The following is a 13,610-nucleotide window of genomic DNA, read 5'->3' on the forward strand; positions in this document are numbered from 1 at the left end:
TCCTACTTAAGTTTTAGGTTGCTATGGGAGTAGGAATGTGTCTAATTAGGGTCCTTTAAATGTATTAGCGAATTCACTATATGTCTGGTAGTGGCCTACAAGGGGAATAATCAAACTCTCAATAAGGTTGGGTTTTTGTTTTTTTTGTGAAAGTGGCACCTCATATAGGGTTGCTCTGTCTCACCCCCCCCCCCCCCCCCCCCCCCCCGCTCCCCCCCACCCCCCCCCCCCCCCCCCCCCGCTCTCTCACATCCTCCTGATCACCCCCCTCCTCTCACACACCCCCAAACAGGAACAGAGGGTAGGTCTAAATATTCAGTTTTCCGAATGGAGAAAGGTCATTAGTAGAATGCCCCAGGGGTCTGTATAATTGTTTGACTTTCTCGGTCTTTTCCTAGTGTTTGTATTCTCTGCACCCCTTCTCCCTGCTCCTGTGGCCAGCAGAAACCCCTTGCCAGTGCCGGGGACACATGGTCTGAGTTGTGTGATTGGAGCACTACTGTATCAATGCCTCTCTTCCCTTCCTCCGAAGGCCTGAGGATGTGCACCAGGGCTAGCTGCTCCCCATTAGATAGTGAATTTGAGCCCAGATACTCTGCCATGGCACAGAGCGCTGGATCCTGAACCACAGAGCAAGGCCACATGTTGATAATTACTGCAAGCTTTGTTTTCCATTCAATGACATCATGATTTAACATTTTAAATACCTGCAGTACCTGAATATCATCCACTTTGAAGCGCCTGAAAGGTGGACTATAAATCAAATAGAGGGTATACTTTTTTTATAATAGAATTAGGTGTCTGTTAAGACTAGAGGAGGAAGGAATGAAAAGCTGAGCTAAAACTTTCTCCTTCCAGTTAGCATTTATTAAAATGTAACTTTCTTCTGCAGGTGATAGCTGGTTTGGAGGGGTGAGAGAGGAGGTACCAGACTCGATGAATTTCTACCGAAATGTCGGAAAAGTCAGGCCAGAGCACAAAAGCAAAGGATGGGAAAAAATATGCAACACTCAGCCTGTTTAATACTTACAAAGGAAAGTCGCTGGAGACTCAGAAAACTGCAGGTAAGCAATGTCAACGCTTTTGGAAATGGAGACTTGTGGGGTGAAACCTACTTCTACAATGCTGGGTGCAGACCAGTATTATTATTATTATTTTGTGACATTCATCATATCTTCTGTGCTGCAGTTGGAATCTGGTTGGGGTTTTTTTTGTTCCTTAATTGAAAATAAAATTGCATTTTGGCTTACTGCTGTATCTGCTTCCACATGATCTGACATGAGCAGGGCCAACAAAGGTAGAATTAAATGTTCAAAAGCCTCGCAAACATAAAGCTCAAGGGTAGCCCTGATTTTTCAAAATTTAGTCTGTCCACTTCAGTGACCACTTTAATTCCTAGTGCTAAGAGGAAGGAATATGGAAAGTCACTTTTGAAGAAGAAATAACGCTGAAATGAAGCAGTCTTTGCTCTTTAATGTTTACTGAAGAATACAGTTTTTATTGAGAAATGTCCAACTCTCCCAATCAAAACTCCTTAAAAGCAGCACAAAGCAAATGATTGTGGGCCAAGAGATGATGAGGGTCAGGCTGTTGAGTAATAGTGAATAATAGTTAATTTGGTGTCTAAAACAAAGTCATTGAGGTTTTCATTTTTTTCAGCTTTATATTAAATTTCTGAGGACATGTTTAAAACCTAAAAGTGCCACCTGCTTAGTCACTCTCACCATTATAAATCTGTTATAGGCCATTGTAATGTGTGCTTGGCTCTGCATATATTTTTGTCCATAGTTTTACTTTCGATTTAACAAGTTTAGCACAAATGTCAGTAAAACTATGCACCCAAATTAATGCTTCTTCTTGCAAATCCCATGTTGATCCAGGCATTAACTATTTCCCCAATGCAGAGAGATGCATTGATTTAAACGTGTATTCTTATTTATTTTGACTTATATTCCGCTTTTCAGACACTTCAAAGCAGATTACACTGGAAATTTAAGTGTTAGTCTATAAGGCTGAACCTGGAGTTTGTGGTGTGGGGGTCCTGTACTCGGAATCTATTTACAGAGAAAATGATTTGTGCACATAGATCATGTTTTATGCACATACAAAATACTGTGTGCATAAAATGTGTTTTCGGCCTGGAACTTTTTGGGCGCACGTTTTTGTGGTTTTTTTAGTTAGGTTGCTTTTTTTTTTTTTTTTAACTCCAATTTCATTAGCTTATCTGTACCACGTGAGTAAAGAAAATGTGCGCTGAGGTTCAGCACACATTTATTTCCTCATCTTTTTCTTTTATTTGATTTATATTCCGCTTTTCAGGCACGTCAAGGCGGATTATATTCAGGTTCTTAATTAGGACTCTGATATGCTAATCCTTACCACAACCCTCTACAGCAAGTAAGTTATAAGTACAGTAGACCTAGCTGTAAAGTTGTATTTATTTTAGATATGGGTGCAACCCATCCTTTATTTCATAATATGTAAATAGAGGGGGCAATTTTCAAACTGTCCGCATTTTGCCTTTGACGACCTTCATACCAATTTTTAAAGCAAAAGTGCCTGCATACTTTCTCTTGGAAACTTACCATTAGTACAAAGTATCCACAGGTACTTGTTCTGCACCTACTTTGTTCATGGAGAATAATGTGTATAGAGATAAAGCAATCTACGTGTGTTAAATAGGTGTCCTTTTGGCAGTATTAAGAGGAGGGATTCTTGGGAGGGTTTACGTTGAGGGAAGGAAATAATGTGTGATTTTTTTTTTTCTATGCATTTATTTTCCTTGAAAAACATTGAGGGAGGTAGGTTTTTGACAGTTCATTAATATGGGTAAAATATTTCTCAGAAAACAAGCAGGATGTTCCCTGTACGTACCCAGATCAGTCCAGACTGCTGGGGTTTGCCTCCCTTCCAGCAGATGGAGACAGAGGAAAAACTTCGAGAGTGCCCTCTCTTAACCTGGTGAACCACCTGCTGCTCCTCAGTATTTCTCTGTCTCCAGCAGTTGGAGGTGGTGCAAACCTGTGGTTCTGATCCAAGCAAGAAAAAACAAAAGTTTTGGTGATTGAAAATTTTCTAGGAATCTCCCAGGTGGTTGTGAGGTCCTGGTGGGACCCTCCCCCTGGTCACAGGCGTATTTCTGACGAGCAGGGGTTGGGAGCCCCGAGCTTTGTTTCCACTGTGGCCGGCGGGGTGATAGCTGGGGTCCAGCTCCCTCCCCCTCACTTCGCTCCCCTACTGCCATACCAGATTCTTCAAGAAAAGTAAAGTTTAGTTAAAAAAAAAAAAAAAAAAAAAAAAGTTTTAGGCACAGGAAGAGTGATGCCGGGAGTTCTTGTTTGGGGCTTCCCCTTGGTGGCAGGTAGGTGTTTCTATTCTTTTCAGCCAGGAGCCGGAGTTTAATCAATTTTTTTTTTTTTTTTGTGGCATGATTCCCCGGGCCGGCCGGCACTTCTCTCGCAGCGTTTTTTTCTTTTTGGTCTGGCCATGCCGCGTAAGGGCCGCTCCACCCGATGCAGTGAATGGCTCCCCAGTCAAGCTGCATCCAATATTTGCAGCCGGTGCCTCTGGAGGAGAGGGCAACGACGGGGGAATCGCAGCAGCCTAGCTCCGGGAGGCCCCGGGGGACCCATTCCCGCTTAGTGTGGCCCGGGGAGCGAGTGGGGGCTTTCCTGATGATTTTTCTGACCCTTTGGAGGGTAGCTCGACGGGTCCTGCGCTCTTTTCCCCACAGTATTTTATTGCTGCATCAGGCCTTTCTGGCCAGTGGGGGTGACAAGAGGGGCCCTTTTCCCCCTCAGGGGCCTGCCGGTCTTCTGCCCAAGTTTCCCCGAAGGGAAGAGACACCCGTGGCGACACGTATTCGCCGGATTCAGGCCTTGGCCCTGAAGGACGCAGACCCGGAGCCCTCTTCGAATGACTCTGACCAGGGGGCAGGGCCGGTGGCCCCTCGCCATCCCTCGGATGACCCAGATGTCAGCGCCACGGCGGATCAGGCTGAGTGTGGAGTCTCCACTTTTTACCTGAATCAGTCAGTGCAGCTTCTGGCATTTGCGGATGTGACTTTTAGATCCTCTTTCTAGGGAGTTGAAGCGTCTAGATGTTAGACGTGCTTTGCTACACTATTTAGAGTCTACCGATGATTTCCGGGTGTGGGATCATCTTTTTGTCTTATGGCATGGCCCTAAGAAAGGTCAGCTGGCATCTAAGCCCACTATTGCTCGTTGTTAAAGGAAGCGATTGCATCAGCACATACCTGTCGGGGTCGCTCGGTTCCAGAAGGACTGAAAGCTCATTCCACTCGAGCATAGGCGGCTTTCTGAGCGGAATGCCAATTGGTCTCCCGCAGGAAATCTGCAGGGCAGCTACCTGGAAATCTGCACACTTTTGCTCGTCACTACAGGCTAGATGTACAGCAAGCGGAGGCTTGCCATTTTGGAACCAGCGGTGTTCGAGCAGGACTCTCGCAGTCCCACCCTGTTTAGAAGAAGCTTTGGTACATCCCAGGAGTACGTACAGGGAAAGGAAAATTGGTTCTTACCTGCTAACGTTTGTTCCTGTAGTACCACGGATCAGTCCAGACGCCCACCCAATAATGGGTTGAAGGGTGTAGAAGCAGAGTCTGCTCGAACTGATCTATGTTCTATAATATTTTCCTGAAGAGAAGTATAGGTGTGTCCTATTCATTTACGGCCGTTTTTTGGGTCGTTTCTTTTTCAGAGTTCTGTGTTTTCACCCTCTGCTCGTTTGGGGGGATAGAGATTAAATTAATTCATGAGTTTTTTTATCTATAAAGTGATTTCTGCTTGGGTATGAACAAATACTGAGGAGCAGCAGGTGGCTCACCAGGTTAAGAGAGGGCACTCTTGAAGTTTTTCTCTGTCTCCATCTGCTGGAAAGGAGGCAAAACCCTGCAGTCTGGACTGATCCATGGTGCTACAGGAACGAAAATTAGCAGGTAAGAACCAATTTTCCTCTAGTCCTCAAATATGGGTGGCATCATTGGATGGCGCCCGGGCCGGAACTTTGATCTCAAAGATTCTAGAACTTTCAAAAATGCCCTATTGAGCATGTGCAGCTGTAGTCATCACCTTGCCCCGTAGGCAGAGTCCCTTGGTCTCTCTTTTTTTTTTCTTTCCCCGTGGAGCCTTGTGGTCGCGGGAGCCATGTCTCATGTTATTCAGCTTTGCTCTTGCCTCCGTTTTTAAGTGATTTTTTTTCTAGAGCTGCTGCTGTTTTTCTTTCCCTTATTTTATAGTAGTTTATTTTCTTTTCCTTATTTCCTCTTCTTTCCACTGTCTGCCAGCCACATGGCTGTTACAGGTAAGCAACGCTGCTTTTTTTACCTGCATAAATTGCTTTTGAAAATTCTCATGAGTGAAACCTGTTAGAACAAAAAGACACAACTCTAGGAACAAAGCCTGAAGAAGAAACCAAGGCCAGTAGCCAAGGAGCAACATTGAGCCATCATATCAATAAAAGATGAATAATTAAAATGAATTCTGTATTGCTGCGCTGCTGCTCCTTGCTTTTCTTTGTATCCGGTGAGCACATTATCCAGTTTAGATGAGGCTGTGTGCTGGTTTGTGAAGAGCTGGTTGTAAACACATTGTGGCCCTCCTGGGATAACTGGATCTATTTATAAACACAATTGCTGCTGTTAGCCTGGTGTCTGAAGGAAAGGTGGTAATTTTGAACACCTGCGGCTCTATGTTTATAGAGCTTGACAAAAGCATTTGGGGAAACTACTATAATGTCCCAGCCCTTGCATTTTTGCCTCAATTTGTCCAATATAAATAGACATTATTAATGGCTCTGAGACAAATGTAAGTTGCACTGTACATGCATTTGTCAGTTTTGGGCCAAATCAGCTGGTTGTGTTTTCCCTTTCTGCTGTGTTGAATTCTCTTTTCAGAAGTTGTCTGCATGCAGCGCTGATTGTGTATAGGAGCTTAGATTTTAGGACTGAGCTAGTGCTAACAAACTTCTAAGAATTTCTTGCATTTATCCAACGAGGAGGCATGGCTTGGTATAAAGTTAGGTAAATTCAGTCATTTCCGGTACCATTTTTTGAGGAATGTTGTGGTACTTTAGTAGAAATTGAGAATATTGGGAGCTGGGACATTGAGAGTTTATATGTGTGGTACTGTTTGCTTCAGGTCACCTCATCTGAGTGCATTCAGCATGTTATATATATATATATATATAACAAATACAGAATCATGACATCTTTATAGCTTGAACCTACATTATGTGTGAACTTTGTAATTGGGTAAATAAGAATATTCTGCAGCAGAGACCAAGATGGTGTATGAGAGCTCTCCAAATCCCCATACTTTTGTTCTACTATGCCTCATACCAAGTGTAAAGCCAGAATTTGGGAAGAGCCCCTAGGTAATCCTGTGTCTGACCCTTCACAGTCGAAAATTGTGGAATTCCTTACCTGCACTTCCGAAGCTTCTCCAGGTGCCAGTTCCATTGTGGAGAGATCTGTGGAGCGAGCAGACTCCCTGTTGCAAGTCATTGCTGAGACCTGGAGTGCTGACTGTTCCTCCTCCTTCCCCCACTGGATGCCAGGGCAATTGTTGAGGCCCAAAGTGGTGGCATCTGTAGAAGTTTCACTTTGTCGAGGGAGGACCTTTCCCGGGATCCCCGGATGGGGCTGTGTCCGCGGAGCAAAATCTCGGCGGCTCCCCTTTGAGTTGGAATGCTGAGGTGGATCAGCAGGTTCAGTCTTCACCCCCAGTCAGTGGTCTGGAGGACAATGGACGTATTCTTTCATAGTTTGCTTCCAGAAATGGTTGCGATAAGAACCATTTACCATGCAGCGATAGAGAAGCTGCAAACTGTGACTTTAGATTGTTTGTTTGATTAACTTTGGTTTTAGAGAAGTCGAGTCTCCTTTCTTATCTGTGTCACCTCTTAGTATCTATATACATATAACTAAAAGAGCTCTTCTCAAAAGGAAAAACTGGAAGACCTGGAAAGAAGAGTGATTGGTCTACATAATGTACAAGGGAACTTAATTCAAAGTAACTTGGTTAAGGCTAAAACTTAGAAAACTAGAAAATTCTCTATCTTAATTTGCGAGTATTCCATTTTCCTGGGTTTGCATAAATATATTTTGATTTCGTTTAAAAAAAAATATTTGGTGGATGTTTTGAAATTTCCTGTTGATGCTATGCCTCTTATTTCCAAAGTCTATTATCTTACCAGAGAAGTTTGCGGGTCAACATGTAGAAATGGATTTGTCGTCTTGGAATCTTCTACAGATACCCAGGTTACTGGGTTTGGAACTCTATTAGTTAAATTTGTTTTGTCACAGGACTGAGACTCTGAGATTTGTTTTTTCATAACTGTCATGCTTTATTTTACGGTTGGAAGATCTGGGTTTTCCCAGACATCACCAAACCTTCACAGATGCGTAGGAAGACATTTCTTGAAATGCACTGTGAAGCTAAGGCTCTTGGGATTCTCCATTACCCCTGCCAATATATCATGAGAGACACTAATGTGAAAGTTTGTATTTTTTGAGCCTTCTCAGTTGAGATGTTTTCTAGATTCTCATGCCGATCTCAGTTAAGCAACTTTTGAGGCTGCTTATAGTATATCGGACGTTTTCTCTCTCCTGTTTCCTTTTATTTTTGTGTTCTGTTTTTTGGGGGGTTTTTGCTCTGATCTGGTCAGTCTCCCCCTTTATTTCCTGTAAGCCATGGGGAATATTCAGTAATTTATTGTATTCCTTTTTATTATGATTTTGGTTTATGTATTCATGTTGAATTATCTGTTTTTCGGTAGAAGTTCTGCTTGAGTTTAATTTTGAAATGATAAAATATATCCTGCAGCATTTGACACTCTAGCGCTGATACCTGACTACTGAGCATGGACCAGTGTGTGTGCATCTCAGCAGGGTTTTAAAAACAATAGAAACAAACCCATTGCTTGTGATTACACCTGGGAAACTGAAGTCCAGGTTATTTGTAGGGCTTTTTTTTTCTCTTCAGGGTGGTGCAAAAAAAGACTTTGCTTAAACAGAGCATTTCCTTAATTACAGTATAATTTACATGCCTTTTTTTCTTTTGATTTATGGTGGATATGCGTTTTGTAGTGTCTTGTGCATGGTAGCACTGAGTGAGGGGTAAAAGCTGCACAGTGACTAAGGTTTTTTGCTATGCCAGACCTTCACAATAAAGGCAAAAACATTTTTTAAATATTTTCTTTTCTCAGTTTAGCATATGTTAATGCCATATTTAAACTCCCCTATGAGGGGAAAAAAGTTGCTTGTCAGACTTGTAACCGCCTTCCTTTTTGGGGGGGGGGAAATGTTGGGGGGAGGAGGAGCTGTTGCCAGGATCAGGAGGACATGCCTAGTCTCACTGTGACATCTTTGCTTTTACTGCTGAAGGTAGAGAGAGGAAGAGCAGCTCTCTGCAGCCAGTGGTGAAATGAGTCTGCTTGGCCACAGCCTCTCTTCCGCCTCACCCCATGAGGAGACAATTTTATGTAGCAGTGAATTGAAATTTCCGAGCGTGTAGCCAGATGCACTCAGGACCCCAATGGGTTATGGTGCTCCCTTGCTAGCAGATGGAGATAGGTTTCAAAGCTGCCATCACCCTAGCTATACCCCTGCAGTGACCTCAGCCATTCAGTATCTCTCCGTCTCCTAGCAGAGGTGGTTTATGCCTTCCCTATCGGGAACACAGTTCTCCTTAGAAGAGGAAATTTTACCTTTAAATTGGAGAGAGATTGAGCCCCGTTCTCCTGCGGTGATATCTAATGGTCCCTCCCCTCAGCTGAGAATTCCTAAGGTGATTTCCGAGATCCCTCAGAGGGGAGCCTTGGGCTGGTAGCCGGTTCCCAGTGTGGACTTTGCTGCTGAAGCAGCTGAAAAGCAGCGGGCGCAGGAAGCCAAGTGCGGCGGTGATGGCCTATGCCCTCTCCCCCCGCAGCCGGAGACCATCTCTGTACTTGGCCGATAAGTGCTGAGCCCGGGTAAGTAAAGAACTCATCCAATTCAGAGACGTGGAAGGGCCTCGGTAAGTCTTTCCTCCGGCCTAGTAAACTTTAAATGACAAATTAAACATTTTTTCCCTTAACTCTTCCACTTCTGCCATTTGTCTCCTCTTATTTTTTATTCATTCTTGCTTCAGTCCTTGTTTTTACTTTCACTCCCTTACTTTTTCCTTTGCTCTGTCATCTTCCATCTGATCTTCAAATCTCTTTTCCACTCTCCCTCTATTGCTTGTCCCATGCCATCTACATCTCACCCCAGAGCCTTTGCTGCTAATTACACCCCAACTTTCTGATTCTTTCTAACCTTTATTTTCCTCCGTTACTCCCTATCTGCTTCTTGCCTCTGCTGCTCCTCACACCTCTACCAGCTCTGCTGTTATAAGATGCTGCACTTGTATTTTCTATGTTCAACCACCAAAAACTGAAATTAGGTTGCAGCATCTTTTATACTAGTAGAATTGTAGATTGGTTTCTGCTGTTCTCTCAAAGGAGAAAGACCACAGGGAGTGGAGGGAGATGGCAAGCCTGCTAGGGAAAATAGTGAGATGTATGGAATGAGGCCACAGAGGGTAGAAAAGGTCTTTGACTGAAATATGCAGTTTGTTCTCTTTCACACCAGTTACTGGCAGGTAGCCTACATGCTTTTTTTTTTTACCTGTCCTTAAAGCCATCTGCTGACGAGATTTGTATTGCAGCTACTGGGGAAATCTGTTTCTAAGCCCTAAAAGGTTGCTTGTCAGTGTCTGGCTGACAAGTTGGTTTGTTTTTTTTTTTTTCCCAAGTTTTGGGCACTAATCTATTTCATTGCTGTGGTATGTAGAGCAATGAATGTATACTGTGGATTTTGACATGCAAATGAAATTGCAAAAGATATTTGCATAAAGTAATGAGTTCCATGTTTCGGCGCACTTCACTGAATCTGATTCATACATTCATGGACTATATGGCATTGATCTCTTAAGTATTTTAGCTATTACAAAAATGTGGTGCCTCAGGCTACCTTTTTTTTTTTCAATCTAAAATGAAAGATCAAATTTAATGACCTGATAATTTATTGGCAGGCTTTTGCTTGAGATCTCATTTTTAAGATGTATGCAGTGGTTGCAAAGGAATAACTTGGAAATGCTTACAGTTGATTTTATACATTTAGCAATATAGCTGAAAGATTTACCTGGACAATATAATGGTGCTTCTGTTTTTCAGTCACTTGGCTTTTGACTACCCGAAGCCTTTTTCCAGGGAGTACTCCCTGTTGTGTTACTGTCGCTGCATAGGTCTAGAGAAATGCTGCTGCGTTCAAGAGTTTAATTTTAGCTTTAATTTTACAGTTGCCGCTCGCCATGGATTACAGAGCTTGGGAAAAGTGGCCAGTTCCCGGCGAATGCCTCCCCCTGCCAACCTCCCCAGTCTCAAGGCAGAGAACAAAGGCAATGACCCTAATGTGAGCCTTGTGCCCAAAGATGGCTCAGGCTGGGCTTCGAAACCAGAACAGCCTGAAGAAGAAAAGTAAGTATCAAGCAAGCCATATCTGTCCTGGCCAGAGCAAGGTATTGTCCTAGGTGCTGTTGATGACAGAATGGGTAATAGACTTTTAAGAGCTAGATTAAATGATTGAGTAATTATACAATTTAAAACAAACTAGCTTATTCCTATGTCGTTTTGCCCACCCACCCCAAACACATTTTCTGATTTATAGGCTGTTATCCCAATTAAAAGAAGAGGGAAATTTTTCACAAGTCAAGTCAAGGTTCTATATATGAGGGAGTGACCTTGTTCTTATAAATAAACTGCTGTTCCCTTGCTGGTCATTGCCAACTAATGTAAAGTTCTTTAAATGTATTTGGTGTATTTTGTTAGATTAAGCATTCCTACTCCCTTAGCAATATTAAATAACTCAAGGTAAAGGTGCTGACAGTGCAGTAGCAAGAATGGGGGCTATCCAGTGTTTGTACCAAGTGCCACATGTATGATCTGCCAGTTGGTGAGAGGTTTTATGTGTGTACCCAGTGCAAGGAGCTCCTGGATGTCAGAACAGATCTGATTTCTGGAGGCTAGTGTGGCAGACCTGGATGAGCTGAGGCAGACAGATGTATAAAGGAAACTTTTCATGGACATAGAAGTGTGGTCCCTCTTACGGTCTGGTAGCCTGTGTGCTGTCTTGACAGAATAAGATCACCTGAAAGAAAAGCATCACCCTGGTGTGGCAGAAGTGATCCTATAGCTAGGACCTGCCCTCCAGGTGTATCCTATTAGACCCTAGGATGTGTCTTCAGGGCCAGGAGCCCAGAAGGGAAGGATTAGGGTGGCCATTGTAGCTGGCAATTCAGTCACAATTGACCTTTTCCCTGAGAGAGAATTCAGTTTGAAACATGGACCCGTGTCAGACATAAGACCATTTAAGAACCTTAAGATTACTTTGAATATCTAAGAGTAATGCCTGTAGAAGAATGCCATAGAGAAGATAAGTGTTATTTTTAGACATTTCATTTTTATTTGCAAAATAAGAGCCATTCATGAATGATCTGATATGATACAAATATTTGCTGACCCATGATTATAGATAAAGCATGTGGAATTACAATGCGATAGCAATTCTGATGATGCCTAGTATGATGGTTACTATTATGAACAAGATCCTTTTGTAAAAGATGTGTGTATATGTATGTGGGTGTGTTTGTGCTTGTGTGTGTGTGTATGAAGAGTATATAGAGTGATATTTAATCCCTCATACTGTATTGAGTGCATAGAACAAAGTTTTTTTGGTAATTGAGTCATTAGAACATAGCTGGGTGGCTGGTGTGAATGTGGCGGACTTAACAAGTGCCAGGTAGGAACTGGGTGGGTACCAACAACATAGGAAGGTGTGGGAGGGGAGGTTCTAGAAGCCAAATTTAGGATTTAGGTAGAAAGTTGAAATCTAGAACTCTCAGAAATGCTTTCTGTTCCAAAAGCAGGCAGAGCTCTGGAATTTCAATATGCACAGGCTTTAGATTTATTAGGAATATGGTAACGTTTTGGAGAAGAGGTAACCTATTCCAAAAGGATGGACTCTATGTGAATCAGGTGGAACCTGATTGCTGGCGCTAATGTTTACAAAGGAGAGCTTTTAATTGAATCATGTGCGGCATATGGGAAGGATACTGGCAAAAAAGGGGAAGCAAGAATATCCTGATAGAGAGGTTATGATAGAAGCAGATATAGCCTAGGTGCATTTTAAATAAAGAACAGATGGAGATAAATGTTTCCAAACTACCCATTTCAACTGTTAGACAAATTGTGAATACAATAGAAAGCATATGTCTGTTTGCAAATGCCAGAAGTCTAAATAAGATTGGAGAGTTGGAATGTATGGTGTTGAATTGAAGGGGTAGACATAATAGGCATCTCAGAGACCTGGTGGAAAGAGGATAATCAATTGGACACTATGATATTAGGAATCAGATGTTTTTGAAATGAGGCTAAATCAGATTGGTAGAGGCGTGGCACTATAAGGATGGCACAGAGTTGAAACAAGGAACAAGCCCTATAAGAGACAAAATGCAATGTAGACTCTCTGGATAGAAATCCCATGTGAGATGGGGAAGAAGAGTATAGTGGTGAGAGTATACTACCATCTGCCTGGCCAGGATAGAGATATAGTGAAATGTTAACAGAAATTAGGAAAGCTAACAAAGTAATAATCTGAGATTCAATTGTCAGTATTGACTAGGTAAATATCTTGGGGGGAGACAAGGGAGTAGCTTGTCCTAGAACTGATGAGGGAGCTGTACTTTAAATCTAATTCTCGCTGCAAAGCAGGAGCAATAGTGATTTTTACATAATCACTGAAGGGAAGACATTGAGGAAAACTATTGCAGTCGCAGTTACTTTTTAAAAGGGAGACTATGATAAAATGAAATTACTTAGAAAAAAACTGAAAGGCTAAGTTTGCATGTGGTGTAGAGTCTGGTTAAAAACACTATCTTGGAAGCCCAGACTAAATGTATTCCATGCATAAAAAAGGTAGAAAAAAGACCAAATGACTGCCGTTATGGTGAGGTGAAAACAAATAATTAAATCTAAAAGGATATCTCTTGAAAATTTGAAGCTGGATCCAAATGAAAAAAAATAGGTAAGAGCATAAATGTTGGTGAGGTAGATTTAATAAAACAAGCCAAAACAGAATTTGAAAAGAAGCTTGTTAAAGAGGAAAAAACTCAAATTAAACTCTTTTTCAACTATATTCGACTCAAGAAGCCTGTGAGGAAATCAGTCAGATCACTGGATGACCAAGGAATAAAAGGGGGACAGTCAGGAAGGCAAGGCTATAGCAGAAACATTAAATTAATTATTTTCTTTGGTCTTTTTTTGGGGGGGGGGGGGATATCTATACTGAAAAAAATCTTTGATGGTAATGATTGAGTATTGAATCAAATCGCAGTGAACCGGGAAGATGTAACATAGTAAAACCCAAGCATTCTTTATTTTCAATCTTTTAATGTAGTAACTACTGCTGCTTGCAGGTTATCCCTTATCTTCATTTCTAGCCTCTAGGGATCATCTGTGTTTATCCTAAGCTCTTTTGAATTCCATTACAGTTCTCATCTTTATTACCTCTA

General features: G+C 42.2%; 1 protein-coding gene across 8 annotated transcripts in view; it reads left to right on the top strand.

Annotated features, from left to right (window-relative positions):
• Positions 1 to 13,610, top strand: part of PRRC2C (proline rich coiled-coil 2C) — a 419,385-nt gene that overhangs the window by 49,934 nt on the left and 355,841 nt on the right. For all 8 annotated transcript variants that reach the window (XM_029618671.1, XM_029618666.1, XM_029618669.1 and 5 more), the window contains exons 2-3: positions 893 to 1,064; positions 10,341 to 10,518. In XM_029618671.1, coding sequence (XP_029474531.1) covers positions 953 to 1,064; positions 10,341 to 10,518 — 290 coding nt within the window. In that variant the 5' untranslated portion in view covers positions 893 to 952. The remainder of the gene's footprint in view (positions 1 to 892; positions 1,065 to 10,340; positions 10,519 to 13,610) is intronic.

Source organism: Rhinatrema bivittatum, chromosome 10 (genome assembly GCF_901001135.1).
Source record: "Rhinatrema bivittatum chromosome 10, aRhiBiv1.1, whole genome shotgun sequence".
Lineage (NCBI taxonomy): Eukaryota > Metazoa > Chordata > Amphibia > Gymnophiona > Rhinatrematidae > Rhinatrema > Rhinatrema bivittatum.